Source organism: Heterodontus francisci, chromosome X (genome assembly GCF_036365525.1).
Source record: "Heterodontus francisci isolate sHetFra1 chromosome X, sHetFra1.hap1, whole genome shotgun sequence".
NCBI classification, from domain to species: Eukaryota; Metazoa; Chordata; class Chondrichthyes; order Heterodontiformes; family Heterodontidae; genus Heterodontus; species Heterodontus francisci.
Window position 1 is genome coordinate 14,677,429 of NC_090421.1, and position 24,274 is coordinate 14,701,702.

The following is a 24,274-nucleotide window of genomic DNA, read 5'->3' on the forward strand; positions in this document are numbered from 1 at the left end:
AAATCAATAGTGATAGGGGATTCTGTAGTTAGGGGAACAGACAGGCATTTTTGTGGCTGCTGACGTGATTCCAGGATAGTATGTTTTCTCCCTGGTGCCAGGCTCAAGGATGTCACTGAGCAGCTGCAGAACACTCTGAGGGAGGAGGGTGGTCATAGTCTATATTGGTACCAACAACATAGGTAGAAAGAGGGATGAGGTCTTGCAGGCAGATTTTAGGGATCTTGGATAGAGACTCGCAAGCAGGACCTCAAAGGTAGTAATCTCCAGATTACTCCCAGTGCCATGCACTAGTGAGTAGAGAAATGGCAGGATAGAGCAGATGAATGTATGGCTGGAGAGATGGTGCTGGGGGGAGGGCTTTGGATTCCTGGGATATTTGGACTGGTTCTGGGGGAGGCAGGACCGATACAGACCGGATGAGTTGCACCTCAACAGAACTAGGATTAATGCCCTCATGGGGTGGTTTGCTAGTGCTGTTGGGGAAGGTTTAAACTAACTTGGCAGAGGGATGGGAACCAGGATGTAACATTAGAAAGGAGAAACAAGGCACACAAAAGATTGGGAGAGACAGATAGCACTAGAGTAATGTATTAGTTGGGGTGAGACTAAGATGAAATTCAATAAGGTCTAAATTAGGTTTACAGTGCATGTGTGTAAAACACACAAAGCATGGTAAATAAGGACAGTGAGCTGTAGGCACCGATAGCCACATGGGAATATGATGTTGTAGCAATAAGGGAAACCTGGCTCAAAAAAAAGGCAGGACTGGGTGTTAAATATTCCTGGATACAAGGTGTTCGGGAAAGATAGGGAAGGAAAGAAAGGAGGAGGGGTGGCAGTATTGATTGAGGAGAATAGTGAGGATACAGTGCTGGAGAGATAGGATGTCCGAGCGGGGTCAAGGACAGAATCTATTTGGTTAGAGTTAAGAAACAATAGAGCTACCATTACATTGCCGGTGTATTCTATTGGCTACCAACTAGTGGGAATGATATGAGAAGCAAATTTGCAGGGAAATTACAGAGGGTGCAAAAGCTATTGAGTAGCTATAATGGGGGATTTTAATTATCCTAATATAGACTGGGATAGTAATAGTGTAATCGGCAGAGAGGGGGAGAGTTTCTGGTGTGTTCAGGAGAATTTTCTTGAATAATGTTTTTCTGGCCCAACAATGAGGAAGGAGGCATTGCTGAATCTGGTTCTGGGGAATGAGGTGGGTCACGTGAATCAAGTGTCAGTAGGGGGACATTTAGGTAACAGTGATCACAGTATCATAAGGTTTAGCTTAGCTATGGAAAAGGACAAGGAGCAATCTAGAGCAAAAATACTTAATTGAAGGAGGGGCAATTTCAGTGGGGTGAGAACAGATCTGTCCCAGGTAAATTGGAATGATAGATTGGCAGGCAAAACTACAGTGGAACACTGGGCTGCCTTTAAAGAGGAAATGGTTCGGGTACAGTCGAAATATATTTCCATGAGGGGGCAAGGTAGGACAAACAAAGCTAAATCTCCCTGGATGATGCAAGAGATAGAGGCTAAGATGGAGCAGAAAAAAGGTGAGTATGACAGATGTCAGGTTGATAATATAAGTGAGAGCCAGGCTGAATATAGAAAGTTCAGAGGGGAAGTGGAAAATGAAACGAGAGGCAAAGAGAGAGTATGAGAAAAGACTAACAACTAACATAAAAGGGAATCCAAAAGCTTTCCATAGGCATAAAAACAGTAAAAGGGTAGTAAGAGGAGGAGTAGGGCTGATTATGGACCAGAAAGGGGATTTACACATGGAGGCAGAGGTACTAAATGAGTACTTTACATCTGTCTATACCAAGGAAGAAAATGCTGCTGAAGTCATTGTGAAATAGGAGTTAGTTGAGACACTGGATGGGATAAAAATTGTTAAAGAGGAGGTATTAGAAAGGCTGGCTGTACTTAAAATTGATACGTCACCAGGACTGGATGAGAGGTCTCCAAGGATACTGAAGGAAGTAAGAGTGGAAATTGCGGAGGTACTGGCCATAATCTTCCAATCCTCTTTAGCTATGGGTTTAGTGCCAGAGGACTGGAGAATTGCAAATGGTCAAAAAAGGGTGTAAGGATAAACCCAGCAACTAAGGCCAGTCAGTTTAACCTCTGTGGTGGGAAACAATAATCTGGGACAAAACTAACAGTCACTTTTGCAAGTCTGGATTAATTAAGGAAAACCAGCATAGATTTTTCAAGGACAAAACTTGCTAACTAATTTGAGTTTTTTGATGCGGTAACAAAGAGGGTTGATGAGGGTAATGCGTTTGATGTAGTGTACATGAATTTCCAAAAGGCATTTGATAAGCAAAGTTGAAGCCCATGGAATCAAAGGGACAGTAGCAGCATGGATACGAGGTTGGCTGAGTGACAGGAAACAGAGAGTAGGGGTTAATGGATGCTTTCGGACTCGTGGAAGGTATATCGTGGTGTTCCCCTGGGGTCAGTGTTGGGACCACCGCTTTTCTTGGTATATATTAATGACCTAGACTTGGGTGTAGAGGACACAATTTCAAAATTTGCAAATGACACAAAACTTGGAATTATTGTGAACTGTGAGGAGGATAGTGATAGACTTCAAGAGGACATAGACAGGCTGGTGGAATGGGTGGACACATGGCAGATGAATTTTAATGCAGAGAAGTGTGAAGTGATACATTTTGGCCGAAAGAATGAGGAAGGGCAATATAAACTAAAGGGTACAATTCTAAAGGGGGTGCAGGAACAGAGAGATCTGGGGATATATATGCACAAATCATTGAAAGTGGTAGGGCAGATTGAGAAAGTGGTTAAAAAGGCATTCGGGATTCTGGGCTTTATAAATAGAGGCATAGAGTAGAAAAGCAAGGCGGTTATGATTAACCTTTATAAAACATTGGGTCAGCCTCAACTGGAGTATTGTGTCCAATTCTGGGCATCGCACTTTAGGAAGGATGTGAAGGCTTTAGAGAGGGTGCAGAAAAGACTTATGAGAATGATTCCAGGGATGAGAAACTTCAGTTACATGGATAGATTGGAGACGCTGGGGTTGTTCTCCTTAGAGAAGAGAAGGTTGAGAGGAGATTTGATAGAGGTGTTCAAAATCATCAGGGGACTAGACTGAGACGATGGAGAGAAACTGTTCCCATTGGTGGAAGGGTCGAGAACCAGAGGACACTGATTTAAGGTAATTGGCAAAAGAACCAACTGCGACATAAGGAAAACCTTTTTTACGCAGCGAGTGGTTAGGATCTGGATTGCACTGCCTGAGAGTGCGGGGGAGGCAGATTCAATCTCTTGCAGAGAGCCAGTATGGACACGATGGGCTGATTGGCCTCCTGTGCTGTAACCATTGAATGATTCTATGATTGTCAACTAAATAAAATAAAACCTCCCTCTGCTCTGCCAACAATGTGCCTCAGCCTCAGTTTCCCATTTTCCACTTCCTCTGGTGAGATTGTCAATTTCTACCAATTTATGGACTGGTTTGTAATGTAGGCCCACATGCATAGGATTGGGACTGTACAAACACATTTCATGGCAGGCCCAACAGAAGGGGGAGACTTTTGTTCCACCTGTCTGGATTTGAAGTTTGGCCTCCAGAGGTTAGAAGATGAAATGCTAAACCCACAAGATCACCCAGTGCCCTAATAAGACCCAAGAAAATGACTTGAGACTTTGTGATGAATCTGTGATATTATGCATTTGGACGTAAGATTTCATTCTTGCTGGTGTTTCTGCAACAGATAATATATATTGAGACAGTGAAGTACAGTTATGCAGTTAATTCAACCTTTTTTTTTACTTCAACAGAACTTTGCTTCTCAAATGGCACGAGGGTTTGATGAGAAAGCAGGAGGTGCTCAGATGGGTGTCATGCAAGGACCAATGGTAAGATAGGCTTTTATTTTCCAGCAATATTTCCAGTGTGGTGAAATTGTTTACCCCTGACACCTTTGGTCGTTATTGATTGTAATAAAATAAACAGGCTTTAATCAAACTTTAAACAATGGCATACATTTAAGGTTAAGTGTCTAAATCCAACTATACTTATTTAAGGATATGATGTGTGCAGTGTTAAATTAGTACCCCTACATAGTCCTCTGTATGTATCCTTCCATTCCTATCCCTCATATCTACATCATCATACATAGTCCCCATACATACCATTACACACATAGCCCTCCGTAGCTACTCCTCCATACATAGAATTCCACATCTATCTATACACACATTCCCATCCATGTACAGCTATCTAAAACTCCCTCTACCTACACAGTCATCCATACACACCCATTAATTACTTTCCGATGAAGGGTCACTGACCCGAAACGTTAACTCTGCTTCTCTTTCCACAGATGCTGCCAGACCTGCTGAGTGGTTCCAGCATTTCTTGTTTTTATTTCATTAATTACTTTCTCTGTGTCCTCTCCACTTTGGAGGCTTGTGTCCATATTTCCCAGTCACTGTTTACTGGATTGAATTAGCCCCTTCTGTTGCATCTGCCCAAACCATTACATTACCCAGCCACATTTTATTGCCTTCGGCTTTCCCAGGCAAAAACAACCCAACAGCTTTCCTTGTGGTCACACTCATCATACTCAGACTTATTTTTCTCTTCCAGTGCTCATTGACGAACCCTCTCAAAAGTCCTTTTTGTCCCAGCTAGTTTACAATCTCCATCTGTAGCCCAGAGCTCAAACATATTCAGTCCTCTTGCATCACCATACACACTCCAATTTTCATATCTGTGCAACACTTTTGCCCATAGATAACACAAGGGCTTGGAGTTTCCTCTAGGTTGTGCTGTTTCTTCAGCCAAACCAACACAAAAGATTGAGGAATTTCAAGTGCAGATTACATTCAACACAACTTGGGATTCCACAATCTTTTACACTAGTTTAAAGAACATCACACTAGAAGCCACAAAACTAGCCACGCCCCCAGATCGCATTAATCACCATTGCGAGTTTCAGCTAATTGAGCCTTTTGGCAGGCCTTCGAGGATGCTCTTAAAATTAAGCTTTTTTAAGCGCAAGGATACTAATAGGCACATTATAAAACCTTTTAAACTTTTCTTTTCAATTTACTAAGAAGCTGATTACTGAGTACAATGTAACTGGTAAATGACCCTGTATAGTTTTTTAGTCATTTAAAATCAGGTTACTCAGTTTAAAAAAAAATAGGTTCTAATACACTGCCTGATTGCATTGGTCAATGGTAGATTTTACATTCAGCAATATGCAAATGATTTTGAGTGGAAACTTGTGCAAAAAAACCCACTTCTAAAACTAGTCTAATTTGCACTTGGATCACCAATTAAGCTTAAAGTGGAAACTCTTGGCCATGCATTTGCTTTAAGCTACACAAAAATTCTTCCAATTTCCTCAATGCTTTTTTTGGAATTTCTATCCTTCGCTGTTACTTCGGTCAGCTGATGTTATGAGACTGTTAAAATAATTTTTTTATCTACTTGTTTTATTTCTATACTATTGACCCAATGGTTAATTTTTGGGAGGTTGATTTAATTTTCAATCCATATTTAAGTGTATCAAATTTATGTTCTGAAGGATCTCTTGTAATCTCTATTTTGTACCTGCCATCAGTACTGTCAGAGCATTCTTCAGGTTGCCTACTTTCCATTGATACTGAACGCAACTTGAAGTCCTCCAGTCTGTCTATAATGACAAATTCAGAATTATTTAACATATCCTAATCTGGCTCCCCTTCTGATCTTTGTCCATTTTGTTAACCAATATCAAATCTTCCTCTGTGTTTTTCCCAGTAAATCTAACTATTCCTTATATGTCTCTTGTCTTTCCCATCAATTATAACTCATCTATTGACCTTTGTTCATGCTTTCTGCTAAGGATAATTTGAGCAACCAAACACTCTGAGCAGGGAGCCACATTTGAAGGGAGAAGGGATACAAGTTAGGGTTACATCAATATCCCACTGGGATCATGGGACAAGGTTACATCAATATCCCACTGGGATCATGGGATAGGGTTACATCACTATCCCACTGGGATCATCGGATAGGGTTACATCAATATCCCACTAGGATGATGGGATAGGGTTACATTAATGTCCCACTGGGATCATGGGATAGGGTTACATCACTATCCCACTGGGATCATCGGATAGGGTTACATCAATATCCCACTAGGATGATGGGATAGGGTTACATCAATATCCCACTGGGATGATGGGACAAGGTTATATCAATATCTCACTGGGATGATGGGATAGGGTTACATCAATATCCCACTGGGATGATGGGATAGGGTTACATCAATATCCCACTGGGATGATGGGATAGGGTTACATCAATATCCCACTGGGATGATGGGACAAGGTTACATCAATATCCCACTGGGATGATGGGACAAGGTTACATCAATATCCCACTGGGATGATGGGATAGGGTTACATCAATATCCCACTGGGATCATGGGATAGGGTTACATCAATGTCCCACGAGGATGATGGGATAGGGTTACATCAATATCCCACTGGGATGATGGGACAAGGTTACATCAATATCCCACTGGGATGATGGGATAGGGTTACATCAATATCCCACTGGGATGATGGGACAAGGTTACATCAATATCCCACTGGGATGATGGGATAGGGTTACATCAATATCCCACTGGGATGATGGGATAGGGTTACATCAATATCCCACTGGGATGATGGGACAAGGTTACATCAATATCCCACTGGGATGATGGGATAGGGTTACATCAATATCCCACTGGGATGATGGGACAAGGTTACATCAATATCCCACTGGGATGATGGGACAAGGTTACATCAATATCCCATTGGGATGATGGGATAGGGTTACATCAATGTCCCAGGGGGAATCAGGGGATAGGGTTACATCAATGTCCCACTGGGATCATGGTACAAGGTTACATCAATGTCCCACTAGGATCATGGGATAGGGTTACATCAATGTCCCACTGGGATTATGGGATAGGGTTAGTGCAATATCCCAATGGAATCATGGGATCGGGTTACATCAATATTCCAGTGGGATCATGGGATAGGGTTACATCAATATCCCAGTGGGATCATGGGATAGGGTTACATTAATATTCCAGTGGGATCATGGGATAGGGTTACTGCAGTGTCCCAGTGGGATCATGGGATAGGGTTACATCAATATCCCAGTGGGATCATGGGATAGGGTTACATTAATATTCCAGTGGGATCATGGGATAGGGTTACTGCAGTGTCCCAGTGGGATCATGGGATAGGGTTGCATCAATATTCCAGTGGGATCATGGGATAGGGTTACATTAATATTCCAGTGGGATCATGGGATAGGGTAACTGCAGTGTCCCACTGGGATCATGGGATAAGGTTACATCAATATTCCAGTGGGATCATGGGATAGGGTTACATTAATATTCCAGTGGGATCATGGGATAGGGTAACTGCAGTGTCCCACTGGGATCATGGGATAAGGTTACATTAATGTCCCAGTGGGATCATGGGATAGGGTTACATTAATATTCCAGTGGGATCATGGGATAGGTTTAGTGCAATTCCCCAGTGGGATCATGGAATAGGGTTACTGCAATATTCCAATGGGATCATGGGATAGGGTAGCTGCAGTGTCCCAGTAGGATCATGGTTTAGGGTTACATCAACGTCCCACAGGGATCATGAGATGGGGTTACATCAGTGTCCTACTGGTATCATGGGATAGGGTTACTGCAATGTCCCAGTGGGATCATGGGATAGGGTTACTGAAATGTCCCAGTGGGATCATGGGATAGGGTTACTGAAATGTCCCAGTGGGATCATGGGATAGGGTTACTGCAATGTCCCAGTGGGATCATGGGATAGGGTTACTGCAATGTCCCAGTGGAATCATGGGATAGGGTTACTGAAATGTCCCAGTGGGATCATGGGATAGGGTTACTGCAATGTCCCAGTGGAATCATGGGATAGGGTTACTGAAATGTCCCAGTGGGATCATGGGATAGGGTTACTGCAATGTCCCAGTGGAATCATGGGATAGGGTTACTGAAATGTCCCAGTGGGATCATGGGATAGGGTTACTGCAATGTCCCAGTGGAATCATGGGATAGGGTTACTGAAATGTCCCAGTGGGATCATGGGATAGGGTTACTGCAATGTCCCAGTGGAATCATGGGATAGGGTTACATCAGTGTCCTACTGGTATCATGGGATAGGGTTACTGCAATGTCCCAGTGGAATCATGGGATAGGGTTACTGAAATGTCCCAGTGGGATCATGGGATAGGGTTACTGCAATGTCCCAGTGGAATCATGGGATAGGGTTACTGAAATGTCCCAGTGGGATCATGGGATAGGGTTACTGCAATGTCCCAGTGGAATCATGGGATAGGGTTACATCAGTGTCCTACTGGTATCATGGGATAGGGTTACTGCAATGTCCCAGTGGAATCATGGGATAGGGTCACTGCAATGTCCCAGTGGAATCATGGGATAGGGTTACATTAATATCCAAGTGGGATCATGGGATAGGGTCACTGCAATGTCCCAGTGGAATCATGGGATAGGGTTACATTAATATCCAAGTGGGATCATGGGATAGGGTTACTGCAATGTCCCAGTGGGATTATGGGATAGGGTTACATTAATATCCAAGTGGGATCATGGAATAGGGTTACTGCAATGTCCCAGTGGGATTATGGGATAGGGTTACATCAATATCCCACTGGGATCATGGGATCCAAAATCGGGTTCCACCAATGTCCCACTGAGAGCGCAGGATCAGTGAATTTACGCCATCTTTGGGACATAGATATCCTTTATTCTTTTCTTAAATTAACTTTTGCATATTCCTTTGTTACTTCAGATACCAAGCTTGATTCTAAATCTTGCTTCCTTTCCATTCTTCCTAGTGTGATGCTTAGCATTACTTTCAGAACATGACTCATGAGACTGATGGTTGTTGACCCCATTTTCTGGCCTCACAATTTGTTTGGTGGAGACATGACAAGGTCCTTGGATAGAATTCCTCAGTATAATCTTTTTACAGAGTTGAGTCATTTTCTGCACATTACTCTCCCCCATATTCTGCAGCTCCTCTGTTAGGATGCAATCTTCTTTACCTGCCTTTCCTTTGATGTCTTGTTGATATCACCTTGTTTGTTTTTAATAGATCCTCACTCTCAGTATGTTCTTTGCTGCAAAGACTTCCTTTGATGTTGTGATCAGAGCTGTTTCAAAGTTGTTCCAACATTTTTCTCTTTCTGTATCTCTTTCAAGCCCCTTAAATCTGTGACACAATTCCACAACACTCTTCTTTGTATGCTGATCTTTTTAAGCCATCTGTGTTAATCCTGAACAAAGTTGTTGCTGACAATCTCAAGCTTTATTCTTGCTTGTGATGTAAGCTACAGCCTTCCTCTGAAATGTTTTCATAGTCATTATTCAGTTTCTAAAGCTTCCCTATCACACTGCAATATTTTCTATCTGTAATAATTTGCTCCATTGCATCTTCAGTTTTATTTCCCATGTGTGTAACCTTCCTGTGCATTTCTCTGCTGTCTGTTTGGTTCTATCACGTTCTCATATCCTCCTTACCCTACTTTAGTGCTCACACCACCCAGTGTTCTCATGGCTTTTTACCATTTTCTGTGTCAACTCCACCTCTACATAACTGTTCAATTACCTCATCGTCATAATCTGTCATCAATGCATACAATTTTTTTTATTCTTTCACGGGATGTGGGCATCACTGGCTAGGCCAGCATTTGTTGCCCTTCCCTAATTGCCCTTGAACTGAGTGGCTTGCTAGAGCAATTAAGAGTCAACCACATTGCTGTGGGTCTGGAGTCACATGTAGGTCAGACCAGGTAAGGACAGCAGATTTCCTTCCCTAAAGGACATTAGTGAACCAGATGGGCTTTTACAACAATCAATGTTAGTTTGTTAGTTTCAGGCACCATTGCAGAGGCTAGCTTTCAATTCCAAATTTTCATTAATTAATTAATTGAATTTATATAACCAGCTGCCATGGGGTGGGATTTGAACCAATATCCCCAGGGCATTAGCCTGGGCCCCTGGATTATTAGTCCAGTAATAATTTAACTTCCAGTTTCACCTAAAATTTTCCTGTCAGAGAAACTGGGATAATATTTTGGCAAACAGTGTTGTAGATTTCAACCCCCCCCCCCCCACCTCCAACTCCTATCACCACCACACACACACCATCTGTTTTTCACTTTCCAGGGTATTTTAACTGGTACCTGTCATTTGTGATTCTCTTCCTGACATTCTTCCATTGTACTGCACAAAAATAAAATAATTCTCTTTCTGGTTCCATTTCTATCTCCTCTTCCATATTAACCTTCCAATCAAGCTTCTTGTATAATATGTTCACATTCTTAAGCATTCTCACAGGAATTCAGGGATATTAATCTCTTAAACATGATGTGGGTCATCAATATCTCTCAATAGGATACCCATTGAGTGATTTGGTCTCTCGACATCACATTCAAATCTCTTACATCCCATGTTAGAAACTGCTTCTTCGCTGTCCCCTAGCCAATTATCGGGATTATTCATTTGTGGCCTTGACATCATGAGTGCTCTGGTTTATACAGGGAAAATATGTACTGGGATTCCTTCAAATCCTTGAATGATGACCAGTCACAAGCTAACTTGCAGAAAAGTCCTATTTTGTTTGTGCAACACATTTTGCCTGCTCTGCTGCATTGGTCTTCACACACTGGAAAGTAGATGTCCTTCTTCCCAGCTACACTTGTTGAAGTGGGCTAAACCAAGTAAAATAGTTTGAACCATAACTACCTATATCCACACCCACCACGCCCAACTCCATACACATTTACCTAAACTACCAATATCCACACCCACCACGTCCAACTCCATACACATTTACCTAAACTACCTATAACCACACCCACCCTGCCCAACTCCATACACATTTACCTAAACTACCTATAACCACACCCACCCTGCCCAACTCCATACATATTTACCTAAACTACCTATAACCACACCCACCCTGCCCAACTCCATACACATTTACCTAAACTACCTATAACCACACCCACCCTGCCCAACTCCATACACATTTACCTAAACTACCTATAACCACACCCACCCTGTCCAACTCCATACACATTTACCTAAACTACCTATATCCACACCCACCCTGTCCAACTCCATACACATTTACCTAAACTACCTATATCCACACCCACCCTGTCCAACTCCATACACATTTACCTAAACTACCTATATCCACACCCACCCTGCCCAACTCCATACACATTTACCTAAACTACCTATAACCACACCCACCCTGCCCAACTCCATACACATTTACCTAAACTACCTATAACCACACCCAACTCCATACACATTTACCTAAACTACCTATAACCACACCCACCCTGCCCAACTCCATACATATTTACCTAAACTACCTATAACCACACCCACCCTGCCCAACTCCATACACATTTACCTAAACTACCTATAACCACACCCACCCTGCCCAACTCCATACATATTTACCTAAACTACCTATAACCACACCCACCCTGCCCAACTCCATACATATTTACCTAAACTACCTATAACCACACCCACCCTGCCCAACTCCATACACATTTACCTAAACTACCTATAACCACACCCACCCTGCCCAACTCCATACATATTTACCTAAACTACCTATAACCACACCCACCCTGCCCAACTCCATACATATTTACCTAAACTACCTATAACCACACCCACCCTGCCCAACTCCATACACATTTACCTAAACTACCTATAACCACACCCACCCTGCCCAACTCCATACACATTTACCTAAACTACCTATAACCACACCCACCCTGCCCAACTCCATACACATTTACCTAAACTACCTATAACCACACCCACCCTGCCCAACTCCATACACATTTACCTAAACTACCTATAACCACACCCACCCTGCCCAACTCCATACACATTTACCTAAACTACCTATAACCACACCCACCCTGCCCAACTCCATACATATTTACCTAAACTACCTATAACCACACCCACCCTGCCCAACTCCATACACATTTACCTAAACTACCTATATCCACACCCAACTCCATACATATTTACCTAAACTACCTATAACCACACCCACCACCATACACATTTACCTAAACTACCTATAACCACACCCACCACGCCCAACTCCATACACATTTACCTAAACTACCTATATCCACACCCAACTCCATACACATTTACCTAAACTACCTATAACCACACCCACCCTGCCCAACTCCATACACATTTACCTAAACTACCTATATCCACACCCACCCTGCCCAACTCCATACACATTTACCTAAACTACCTATATCCACACCCACCCTGCCCAACTCCATACACATTTACCTAAACTACCTATATCCACACCCACCACGCCCAACTCCATACACATTTACCTAAACTACCTATATCCACACCCACCCTGCCCAACTCCATACACATTTACCTAAACTACCTATATCCACACCCACCCTGCCCAACTCCATACACATTTACCTAAACTACCTATATCCACACCCACCACGCCCAACTCCATACACATTTACCTAAACTACCTATAACCACACCCACCCTGCCCAACTCCATACACATTTACCTAAACTACCTATAACCACACCCACCCTGCCCAACTCCATACACATTTACCTAAACTACCTATATCCACACCCACCCTGCCCAACTCCATACACATTTACCTAAACTACCTATATCCACACCCACCCTGCCCAACTCCATACACATTTACCTAAACTACCTATAACCACACCCACCACGCCCAACTCCATACACATTTACCTAAACTACCTATATCCACACCCACCCTGCCCAACTCCATACACATTTACCTAAACTACCTATAACCACACCCACCCTGCCCAACTCCATACACATTTACCTAAACTACCTATAACCACACCCACCCTGCCCAACTCCATACACATTTACCTAAACTACCTATAACCACACCCACCCTGCCCAACTCCATACACATTTACCTAAACTACCTATATCCACACCCACCCTGCCCAACTCCATACACATTTACCTAAACTACCTATAACCACACCCACCCTGCCCAACTCCATACACATTTACCTAAACTACCTATAACCACACCCACCCTGCCCAACTCCATACACATTTACCTAAACTACCTATATCCACACCCACCCTGCCCAACTCCATACACATTTACCTAAACTACCTATATCCACACCCACCCTGCCCAACTCCATACACATTTACCTAAACTACCTATATCCACACCCACCCTGCCCAACTCCATACACATTTACCTAAACTACCTATAACCACACCCACCACGTCCAACTCCATACACATTTACCTAAACTACCTATAACCACACCCAACTCCATACACATTTACCTAAACTACCTATAACCACACCCACCACCATACACATTTACCTAAACTACCTATAACCACACCCACCACGCCCAACTCCATACACATTTACCTAAACTACCTATAACCACACCCACCACCATACACATTTACCTAAACTACCTATAACCACACCCACCACGCCCAACTCCATACACATTTACCTAAACTACCTATATCCACACCCACCACGTCCAACTCCATACACATTTACCTAAACTACCTATAACCACACCCACCACCATACACATTTACCTAAACTACCTATAACCACACCCACCACGCCCAACTCCATACACATTTACCTAAACTACCTATAACCACACCCAACTCCATACACATTTACCTAAACTACCTATAACCACACCCACCACCATACACATTTACCTAAACTACCTATAACCACACCCAACTCCATACACATTTACCTAAACTACCTATAACCACACCCACCACCATACACATTTACCTAAACTACCTATAACCACACCCACCCTGCCCAACTCCATACACATTTACCTAAACTACCTATATCCACACCCACCACCATACACATTTACCTAAACTACCTATATCCACACCCACCACGCCCAACTCCACATACATTTACCTATAACTACCTATATCCACACCCCCTCAATATCAACCCAATCATAGCGACTTATACCTACCCACCCCCTCCATATATACCCGTATCCCCTGCCCGAAATATCCATGCATAATTACATATATCAATACGCACCTATCTATAACTACCTGTACCCACATCCCCCTCCATATATACCCATCCATAACTACCTGTATACATATACAGTTCCGTACAAATCCATCCATTACTATGTGTACCCACAACTCTGCTACACATATGCCCCCCCACAACTACCCATACCTACATTACTCTCCATACACATATCCATCTATACCTGTAACCAAATTTCTTCCATGTGCCCAACCCTGTCTGCATATACTCATCCATGGCCATCTATAACCACTTATCCACCCATGCCCATATCTAATATCCATCAATGGCATCCCACCAATACATTTCTAATCCTACATGTCCATACTGGACATCTAGGCCCCATACCAATTTCTACACATCAATTCATGACTACCTGTATCCAGATAACCACATGGCCACATCTAACACCCATCAATAGTAGCTCTATGGGCCTACGTGTCTGAGATATGCATGGTCAGATATTTACAAGCATTCCCCTACCCATATCCACATACAATACTACAATACTTCTCCATACATACTGACATATCCATATGTACCCACACATACCGAAATGAATTATACTATAATACAGACCTATTCATACATCTACATAGCATTCATAAATAGCCCTCGATACTATATCTACATAAAATAATTTTCCCTGTACCCATACATAACGAACCTCAGATCTGTGTATAAGTAGCGTCATACATCATACAAATCAAACCCCAAATCTATTTAGAACTAGCATCATACACCATGCACTACTAGCCCCATGCCCATAAGTAACTTACCTCCAGATCTGCACACAACCACCCACATACCGTACAAAACTACCGTGTACCTATGCATAATAAGCCATGTGTCCATGATTACAAACACATACCATCTCTAACTGGTTCTGTCTGTCATTTACAGGGCCCCATGGGACCCAGAGGACCCCCAGGACCCACAGGTGCTCCCGTAAGTATTGACCCATCTGACCCTCTTCCTTTTGCGGTTAATATTAGATTACTAACGTAATGAACATAGCACACAACTGGTTGAAGAGAACTACATTTAATATATAAGAATATCCTGTAGATAGAGGCATTTTAGTTCTCCTGAGATTTGTCAATAATGGCTTTGTTATGTTGACAGGGACCTCAAGGTTTCCAAGGATCTCCTGGAGAACCCGGTGAATCTGGTGCTGCTGTAAGTACCCAGGAGAGCATGGCTAAATCCATTTCTTTTCAGACTCTTAATAATTAGGGCCCGATTTTAACACACTCAAAGCCCTTTCATTCACTTACACAGAGTTAAAATCAGGTCCTAAGATTAAATCAGAGAATCTCAGCTCCAGATTACATAGAAGGGAAAATGACCAGTATACTCTTTAGTGTGGGATAAGTTTGAAGAGTTAAGTGCTGTAATGTTTAAAAACCTATTTTCAAGGGGGAAAAAGTTAGTTTCTTCTGAGCTCAGAAACTGTATCCAATGAGTAGCTGAACCATACAGACAGGAAGGACCCAGCTTCGATCTGCTCAGCCAGTGGGGCGGGGGCGGGGTTGGTGTTGGAATGGGGACAGCAGTTGGGGGCCTACAGTTGATAGCATATGAATGTGTACAATCACAAACTTGTACTTGTTATATCTTTCTGTTGCTGTTGACTGAGTTTGGATGTCATCGCTGACATGGCAGATTGACAGCTTCCACTTGGGGGAAGGGGACTATCAATTCCTGGTTCTAGGCTAAATGGACCTTTGTGATTCTCTGTTATAAACAATTGTTTCTTTGTTGCAGGGTCCTATGGGTCCCCGTGGTCCTCCCGGACCTGCTGGTAAACCTGGTGATGATGTAAGTTCTCATTAGTCATTTAACAGTTTTAATGGTCATATTTTTAACTAGATTTAGATAGTACTGCATGGTAACACAGGTAGGGCTAACAGGGTGATTTTATTTATCCCACAGGGCGAGGCTGGCAAACCTGGAAAAGCAGGTGAACGCGGACCCCCAGGGCCACAGGTACAGCAACGTCCTGATTAAAGTAACACAAATACCTGTATTAAACATTTCAAGCTGAGCAGGCAGGTATTATGCTAGATCACAGGCTTGTTTGCCTGTATGATCTGTGTTTTGCTCTGAAACTAGGAGACAAGGAACAAGTATCCAGATGTTAAAAAACAGGAAAGATAGAAATTAAGGTTAAATTAAGGTTAGAAATGCATAAGTAACTTCAGTTTTCTAAAGGAGCTCTTCAAATTACACTAATTCCACTATTAACACAATCCCCATGGATGTGAAGAATGAGCCTATTCAGTTCTCCAATACTGCTCTTCCATAATCTAGGCAAACATTTCTATTCCATTCATGGTCTCCAATGTATGTTCTTCCATTCCAATTACAATTCTATTCCACATTTCAAAACCTTACATGAAAGTCCTGTTGGTAATTACAAGCCAAGGCCTGCCAATAATTACAAACCAGTATTACAGCACTTACACTATGAATTAATACTAGGCAGTATTACAGCATTCACGTGAATAGTCTGTCAGCAGCTCCAGAGCAGTTCTTACATGAAGGCATGTAGCTACATGCCAGTATATGTTGTATTACACTTAGGGCCCAGCAATCAATACAGGCCTGAGCAATTTTGTAACTGCAAACCAGTATACATAGCATGTAGCATTATGCTAAGAGCCTAATGGTTACTACTGGGCAGTATTACATGTAACTACAAGCCAGTACATATAATATTACACTTAGGGCCTACCCAATGACTACAGGCCAAAGCTTTTTAGGAACTAGAAGCCTGTGTCATATATTACTAACAAGTGCCTGAAATTGAATATTTTGCTACAAAAATTAATCAATTATTTTATGGCATAAACACAGATTATCTTCTTTGTCACCAAACAAAATTAAAAAGCTACATGTTGGTCCTGTGCAGAAGAGAGGGGAACATTCAGTGCCTTTCTAAAATAGAATGATTATCCAATTAATTTACTTTAATTTTGTTGAACCTGTACCTCAGTCTTCTTTCTTTCTCTTTTTTTTTCCCAGGGTGCTCGTGGTTTCCCAGGAACTCCAGGTCTTCCAGGTGTCAAAGGTCACAGGGTTAGTACCTGAGTTATCATACTAGTTTGGAGATCTGAGAATAAAATGCGACATGTTATTCTTTTGTTTACAATTCAATAATAAATTAAACAGTGACAAGTTATGCTTTAAAGCCATGTACTTTACTGCCTTTATTTAATTAAATATAAGTGATTTTAACCTTATGTATTGTTTTGTTTTTACTCCACAGGGGTACCCAGGTCTTGATGGTGCTAAGGGTGAAGCCGGTGCTGTAGGTGTAAAGGTACAGAACTCCTCTTTGAATAGACATATTCCAGTCTGGGATAGGCCGGTACAGAAATGTACAAGACTGTACAGAAATATTTGAGTTTGGGCCCGGCCGATCTACTCTATGTGTAAAAAGAATTCAGTCTGGGATAAGACTTTGCTGAAATATCCCAATCAGGAATAAACCTGTGATGCAAAGTTTGAGTCTGGGATAGGCCTGTGCTAAAATGTCCCAGTGAAGGATATGCCTATATTGAAACATGTCAGACTATTTTGATCCAGACCGTGCCTGAAATTGACACCGGGAAATGCTGTGGTCTGGATTCTCCTCTCCAAATCTGCTTGTTTTCTAGTAATCCCGGAGCAGTGCATGGATGAAAATGGGACAGTGAGGTGTTCCACTGAATTCCCATCCCTAAGACTGGCATTCTAACTTCCTCCTCACCTCATGGATGTGGGATGCCTTCCCTGCTACACTTAAATGATATTGAGGAGGTGGAGCTTGGGACCTTGGAGGGTTTCCCTTCCTTCCACCTTTAGTGCATCCACCGCAAGACTGGTACAAAGGAGGTGTTGCATGAGGAGGCAAGAGGACTCTCTAGTAGGAGGGAGTGGGCCTAAATTTGGTCACCTCCCTACTTCTAACTCCGCCCCTCCCCCCTGCCCAGCATTTGGTTAGGTATCAGAAGAGCTCATTCAGAGTCATCTACAAGTAAACTTTGCTGTACCATTATAGGTCCCCTGGTCCCTTTAACAGTGGACTCATTAATCCCAGTGCTACAGCAAGTGAGCTGTGCAGCATCACAACATTTCCCTCCTTGGCACAGGTAGACTTCCAAAAGGAATAAAGTAATTTTAACATTCACGAGTGCTTCAGAATCGTGAGCTGATGGCAGTGTGTAACACAAGGCTCTGTCCTTACACGATTATCATCCGTTTAATCTCTAGCCCCAAGCCAAAGTTAAAGATCGTTGTTCAAGTTCAGCATATTTTGGAATATGGAAAAAAAGATTAGTTCTTCAATGTACAAATTAAAAGAGAATGGAGCTGAACAGGCACTGGGCTAAATAATCTCCACCCCTGAAGCTAATTACTCAGTAATATCTGCGATAAACTATAAACAACTTGAGATGAGGTTTTGGGAGGCAGATAGTGTGGCATATCCCAGGCAACCACAGGGGGAGGGGTTTCAGAACAAGATGGGGGAGGATAGAACTTGGGTCAGTCCCATCTTTAGTAGTTGTTTCAGGAGTTGGGGGGTGGTTTATCATTGAAATGATAGTTGGAATGAAGTCAGAAATCACAAAGTAAGCAACTGACAATTTTTATACTTAAGCTCAGACGTCTACTCCTGTAATGGCAGGATAATCGTCCATGAATGTTGCTGAATTTTCTGTCCTTTACCATTCTCTAAATGATCGCCTCTCTCTGCTTTTTTCAAACAGGGTGAAGCTGGTGCTGCAGGAGAGAACGGATCTCCTGGTCCCATGGTGAGTCGGAATTTCCCACTTAACACCAAGGACTTTTATCTGATAAAACTGCAAGGAGATAACTCTAATTTTTTTTTAACATTTTGCAGAATGTAATTGTGTTGATTCAAAATGCTAATTTATATTATCATGTTGAAATATTTTAAAAATTACACTAAATTGAAATGGCATCAGTTGTTGGGATGACCAGCACAACATTTGAGTTATCACACTCAAAGGGGCTGTTCTCTTTCATTTGCAGGGTCCACGTGGTCTGCCTGGTGAGAGAGGTCGTCCTGGACCTCCTGGTTCAGCTGTAAGTAAAACACCAACCTTCAAACTGTATTAACATAAATGCCGAGCACTGACGTCCAACTTACACAACAAGCTCACAGCAGACATCACCCGATACATGCATGCAGAATCACAGACTTAAGTCAGCTCAGAATCTTAAAACCAGAGCAAATGCAGTTTAAATTGGATAGGGGAGTGGGACTACGGGAAGAGCTCTTTCAGAGAACTGGCAGAGAGGCAATGGGCCGAATGGGGAAAGGGCAGTTGAATGGGATTAAGGGGAGAGCTCTTCCAAAGAGCCAGCATCGGCCCAATGGGGCTGAATGGCCTCCTTCTGTGCTGTAAAATTCTATGATTGCAACTTGATGTAAAAAACAGTAAAATATCTCTCTTCCGTCACTACTGATGCAGTTTATTGCCACATCTATTTCACAATTACACAGTCAAATCCTGTGCACTTTACAGCTACTTTGATCTTCAAAGTAATTAGACGATGCAATTTTGCATTAATACTGACCTGTGATGCTGACCCTGCCTCTTTTTTTTCCAGGGAGCCCGTGGTAATGATGGTTTGCCTGGTCCAGCTGGTCCTCCTGTAAGTATCTCAGGTTAAATATAGGTTTTATATCCAGGTGTGGAACTCCTGTCAATAATTTAATCAAAAAAGTACACATTTTCCAGCCATTTCTTGATCATTTTCACCCTCTTTGTTTATTTTGCAAAGACAAAATGTAGCGCTGTTAAAATCAAATCATTCAGTTAATAAGCTCTGCTCATTGCAATATAGTATAAAGATATTTATTAAAGCCTTATCCAGCTCAGACAATAAGGTATCATAGATCAAAACTCATAGATTAAAACAAAGATTTTTAAGTTACTTCTGCCCCCAGTTTTTTTTTTAAGATTGGAGCATATAATCCACTGGCCTTTTGGCTTGTTAAAGATAAAAAATAAATCTTTTGTATTATTTCTTAACACTGGCTAATTCTTTTCGGATGTTGGTTTTGTCTTCTACTCCACTCTGTTGATTAAATCTTTGCTGTATTGTTTCCCCTCAGGGTCCCGTAGGTCCTGCTGGTGCTCCCGGTTTCCCAGGTGCTCCAGGTTCGAAGGTGAGTTGGAGGCTGCGGGAGATAATCACTGAACCTATCCGGTACTGCTGACAGCCTGAAGAGGCAGCAGCATTAAGGACATTCCTCTGAAAGAAAGAAAAAGAGAGACTTGGCAGGATAACAAGCAGGGCAGGAATTCCAGCTTCCGAGAGCCACAAGCTGATTAAATAAAGCAAGTCCTTGAGCTGGGAGGTCACTGAGCACTGTACACAGAGAATTTGAGGCCACAGGCAACATTCTTTCACCAGGCTATGGCATGTAAGAGGGACACAGAGCTGCAGATACACACTGAAAAATGTGATTTATTCACATTCACCTGCAGGATAGGCATTTGGGATACTTGACTGGACCTGATTCATTGTTTAAACTCCCATGTAGGTTGAAGTACATACTCTAAAAGTCTTTCGAAATGCTATTATTCTGAAAGAATGATCAAACAGTCGAGCCTGAAAAAAGATGGTTAATTATTCCATCAGATAACTTGCCCATTATCTTTTAACTTGGCCAAACAGTGTGATCAGGACTGGAAGGCCCTTTAAGCAATATTATTGCTTAACCTGAATGTAATCCCTGCCCTTGCCAATTTTTTTTTCTGTCTTGTCTCTTTAAATAACAAGATGTCTTCAGATGTCTTAAACTAATGCAAAAGTTATTTAAAATACCATTTAATCTAGATAGAAATGTGCGTTCCTCACAAAACTATCTTTTTACAACTTATATTTATATAGCACCTTTAATGTAATAAACTGTCCCAAGGTGCTTCACAGGAGCATCATGAAACAAATTATGACACTGAGCCACATAAGGAGATATTAGGGCAGATGATCAAAAGCTTAGTCAAAGAGGTAGGCTTTAAGGAGTAACTTAAAGAAGGAAAGCGAGGTAGAGGGAAAGAGAGGTGTAAGGAGGGAATTCCAGAGGTTAGGGCCTCGGCAACTGAAGACACAGCCACCAGTGGTGGAGCGATTAAAATCAGGGCCGCTCAAGAGGCCAGAATTAGAGGAGTGCAGATATCTTGGAGGGTTGTGAGGCTGGAGGAGATTACAGAGATAGGGAGGGGCGAGGCCATGGAGGGATTTGAAAACAAGGATGAGAATTTTAAAATCAAGACCGGGAGCCAATGTAGGTCAGCGAGCACAAGGGTGATAGGGGAACAGGACTTGGTGCGACTTAGGACACAGGCAGCAGAGTTTTGGATGACCTCAAGTTTACAAAGGGTAAAATGCGGGAGACCAGCCAGGAGTGCATTGGAATAGTCAAGTTGGGAGGTAAAAAAGTCAGGGCTGAGGGTTTCAGCAGGGGGCGAAGTTGAGCAATGTTACAGAGGTGGGAACTGGCTTAATGTCAGACTGTTGCCAGGGAGAGGGATGGAGTCAGTAGCTAGGAAATGGGCTTAAAATAAAATTAACAACATTCTGCAAGAGAGACTTGTGTAAAGCTCAATAAAACTCTTGTGTCAAAAAAATTTTGGTTCTGATGTTTGAGGCATGAGTCAGAGTGAGGTGGTACATTGTTAATGAATGAGCAAGTTTATTTGCTTTGACAGCTTTGATCTAACGAAGAATAAAATGTGTGATAATTTTGGCTTGAAGCTTCTGAGTCAGAGAGAGAGCTGTTTTCACAGAGTTCAGCTAGTGTTATGGCTAGTTGTACAGCCTGACTCCAAGGCCGGAAAATGGAAGCAAATCACAGCTGCCCCAGACACAAAGTATAAAACAACAGGAGATTTAAATAGGCAAAGGGACCCTGATCCCACGCCATTCCCCTCCCACCAACTGCCCCTCCCCCCATCCTGACATGCAGTATAGTTAAAAAGCTGCCTAAGTGCACTCTGTCAAATGTCTCTGCCTAATGCGTTTCACGCTGCTGGGACTAATAAGAATTTATGTGTCTGGGAAAGTTATGAAAAGCACATATAGGACGAGACAAAAACGGGGAGTAAGGGGAGAGTGAAGAAGTGAGGAAGGAAAACCACGGGTGAAAGCGGAGCAGGAAAGAGAAGTTTTATGGCATAAAAGGAACCCGAATTTAAAGCTTAAGTCCCATTGTTTCAACACAATCGCTAAAATTGGTTCCATTATCTCATTTCAATTCTGCTGTCAGAATAAATTTGCCAGTTTTAGTGCAATGAGCTCGTGCTCGGATATTGCTCTCCTGCGATCGAAAACTGCAAACATAACATTGCCTCCAAGTTAGGCACAGCACTGCTATTTGCATTCAGCATCCACATAACAACTAGATTCACGGTGTGCTACTATTTAGGGAGATTATTCTCTTTATAATAGACCGCATCCCTTGTCATCAACACTGGCAATATGTGCCCATTAAATGATTTACCATATTTTGATTGCTGGCCAATTTTCCTCCTTCAATTACTACCAGCGATAAAATAAATTTACCTGGTTGTTCATCTCGTTGGCACAGAATGGCTGTTGCATTGATGACTGTCCTTACACTTCAAAAGTGATTCACTATTCAAAGCACTTTTTGTTATAAGCTGCTATATAAATGTAAGCACATTTTGTTTCATTTTCTTCTTGGGAATCTGGGTTACACTGTATTGGTTGCCTACCCCTAGTTGCTCTGAGGACATTAAGAGTCAACCACACTGAAGGACTTTAGTGAATCAGTTGGATTTTTAGAACAATCTAGCAGCTTTCATGGTCATTTTTCTTCTGGTGCCAGCCCACAGATTACCAAAATGTTTTTAATTTCACAACTTGCTAAGGTGGGATCTGAACCTATGTCCTCTGGGTTACTAGTCTAGTACCATAACCCTTATAGCTTTCTCTAATACTGGCTTGTATTAATTTGGGAAAACTCTGATTCATATTTTGCCCATGGCCCAGAGGCAATCTAGTACACCTTACTTCCAACACATTCTGCTGTGACCCTTGACTAAAATGCAAAGTTCAGTTAGAAAGTTCTTTTTTTATATGAAACTACTTCACAGTAAACATTTCTGAACAGCAACACTGTTAAAAGCAGAGGGTTTGTCCAATAAATCAGGCTGAATTTGAGCATTATTCTTAATTTAAATTCAGCGTTCTCTTGTTGCTCGAGAGCAAATTTAATCCAAGAAAATATTTGGTTCAATGTTCCGAATTAAATATAACCAAGAGTTCCGGAAATGCCTTAAACTTCTGCTTTGTTCAGACTCTAAAGCTTGGCAGATGCATCTCTCTACTGTAAGGTGCCAGCCAGACCCCATCTGCAACACTAAACTGTGTGCAGTTCTGACCAAATAATCACACAATGGACATAATTGCCCTTGACAGGCCATCAACAAAGATGATTTTGAGTATCAGGGATTTAAGTTACGAGGAAAGGTTAAGGAAGTTGGAATTATTTCCATGCATATTACAGAAAGGTGCAAAAGCTATAGTGTAGTGATAATGGGGGTTTTAATTATCCTAATATAAACTGGGATAGTAATAGTGTAAAGGGCAGAGAGGAGGAAAAGTTTCTGAAGTGTATTCAGGAGAATTTCCTTGATCACTATGTTTCCGACCCAATGAGGAAGGAGGCATTGCTGGGTCTGGTTCTGGGTAATGAAGTGGGTCACGTGGATAAAGTATCAGTAGGGGAACAGTTAGGGAACAGTGATCATCGCATCATCAGGTTTAGGTTAGCTATGGAAAAGGACAAGGAGCAATCTAGAGTAAAAATGATTCATTGAAGGATGGCCAGTTTCAGAGGGGAGGGTGAGAACAGGTCTGTCCCAGGTAAATAAAGATTGGCAGGCAAAACTGTAATGGAGCAATGGCTGCCTTTAAAGAGGGGATGGTTCAAGTACAGTCAAGGTACATTTCATGAGGGGAAAGGTAGGGCAAGCAAAGCCAGGTCTCCCTGGCTGATGTAAGA

The 24,274-nt window shown here is 42.1% G+C and overlaps 1 protein-coding gene across 8 annotated transcripts in view; it reads left to right on the plus strand.

Annotated features, from left to right (window-relative positions):
* Positions 1 to 24,274, plus strand: part of col2a1a (collagen, type II, alpha 1a) — a 105,865-nt gene that overhangs the window by 10,721 nt on the left and 70,870 nt on the right. For all 8 annotated transcript variants that reach the window (XM_068024541.1, XM_068024542.1, XM_068024544.1 and 5 more), the window contains 11 exons: positions 3,817 to 3,894; positions 15,130 to 15,174; positions 15,352 to 15,405; positions 15,994 to 16,047; positions 16,162 to 16,215; positions 17,254 to 17,307; positions 17,498 to 17,551; positions 18,981 to 19,025; positions 19,267 to 19,320; positions 19,849 to 19,893; positions 20,357 to 20,410. In XM_068024541.1, the coding sequence (XP_067880642.1) occupies positions 3,817 to 3,894; positions 15,130 to 15,174; positions 15,352 to 15,405; positions 15,994 to 16,047; positions 16,162 to 16,215; positions 17,254 to 17,307; positions 17,498 to 17,551; positions 18,981 to 19,025; positions 19,267 to 19,320; positions 19,849 to 19,893; positions 20,357 to 20,410 (591 nt within the window). The remainder of the gene's footprint in view (positions 1 to 3,816; positions 3,895 to 15,129; positions 15,175 to 15,351; positions 15,406 to 15,993; positions 16,048 to 16,161; positions 16,216 to 17,253; positions 17,308 to 17,497; positions 17,552 to 18,980; positions 19,026 to 19,266; positions 19,321 to 19,848; positions 19,894 to 20,356; positions 20,411 to 24,274) is intronic.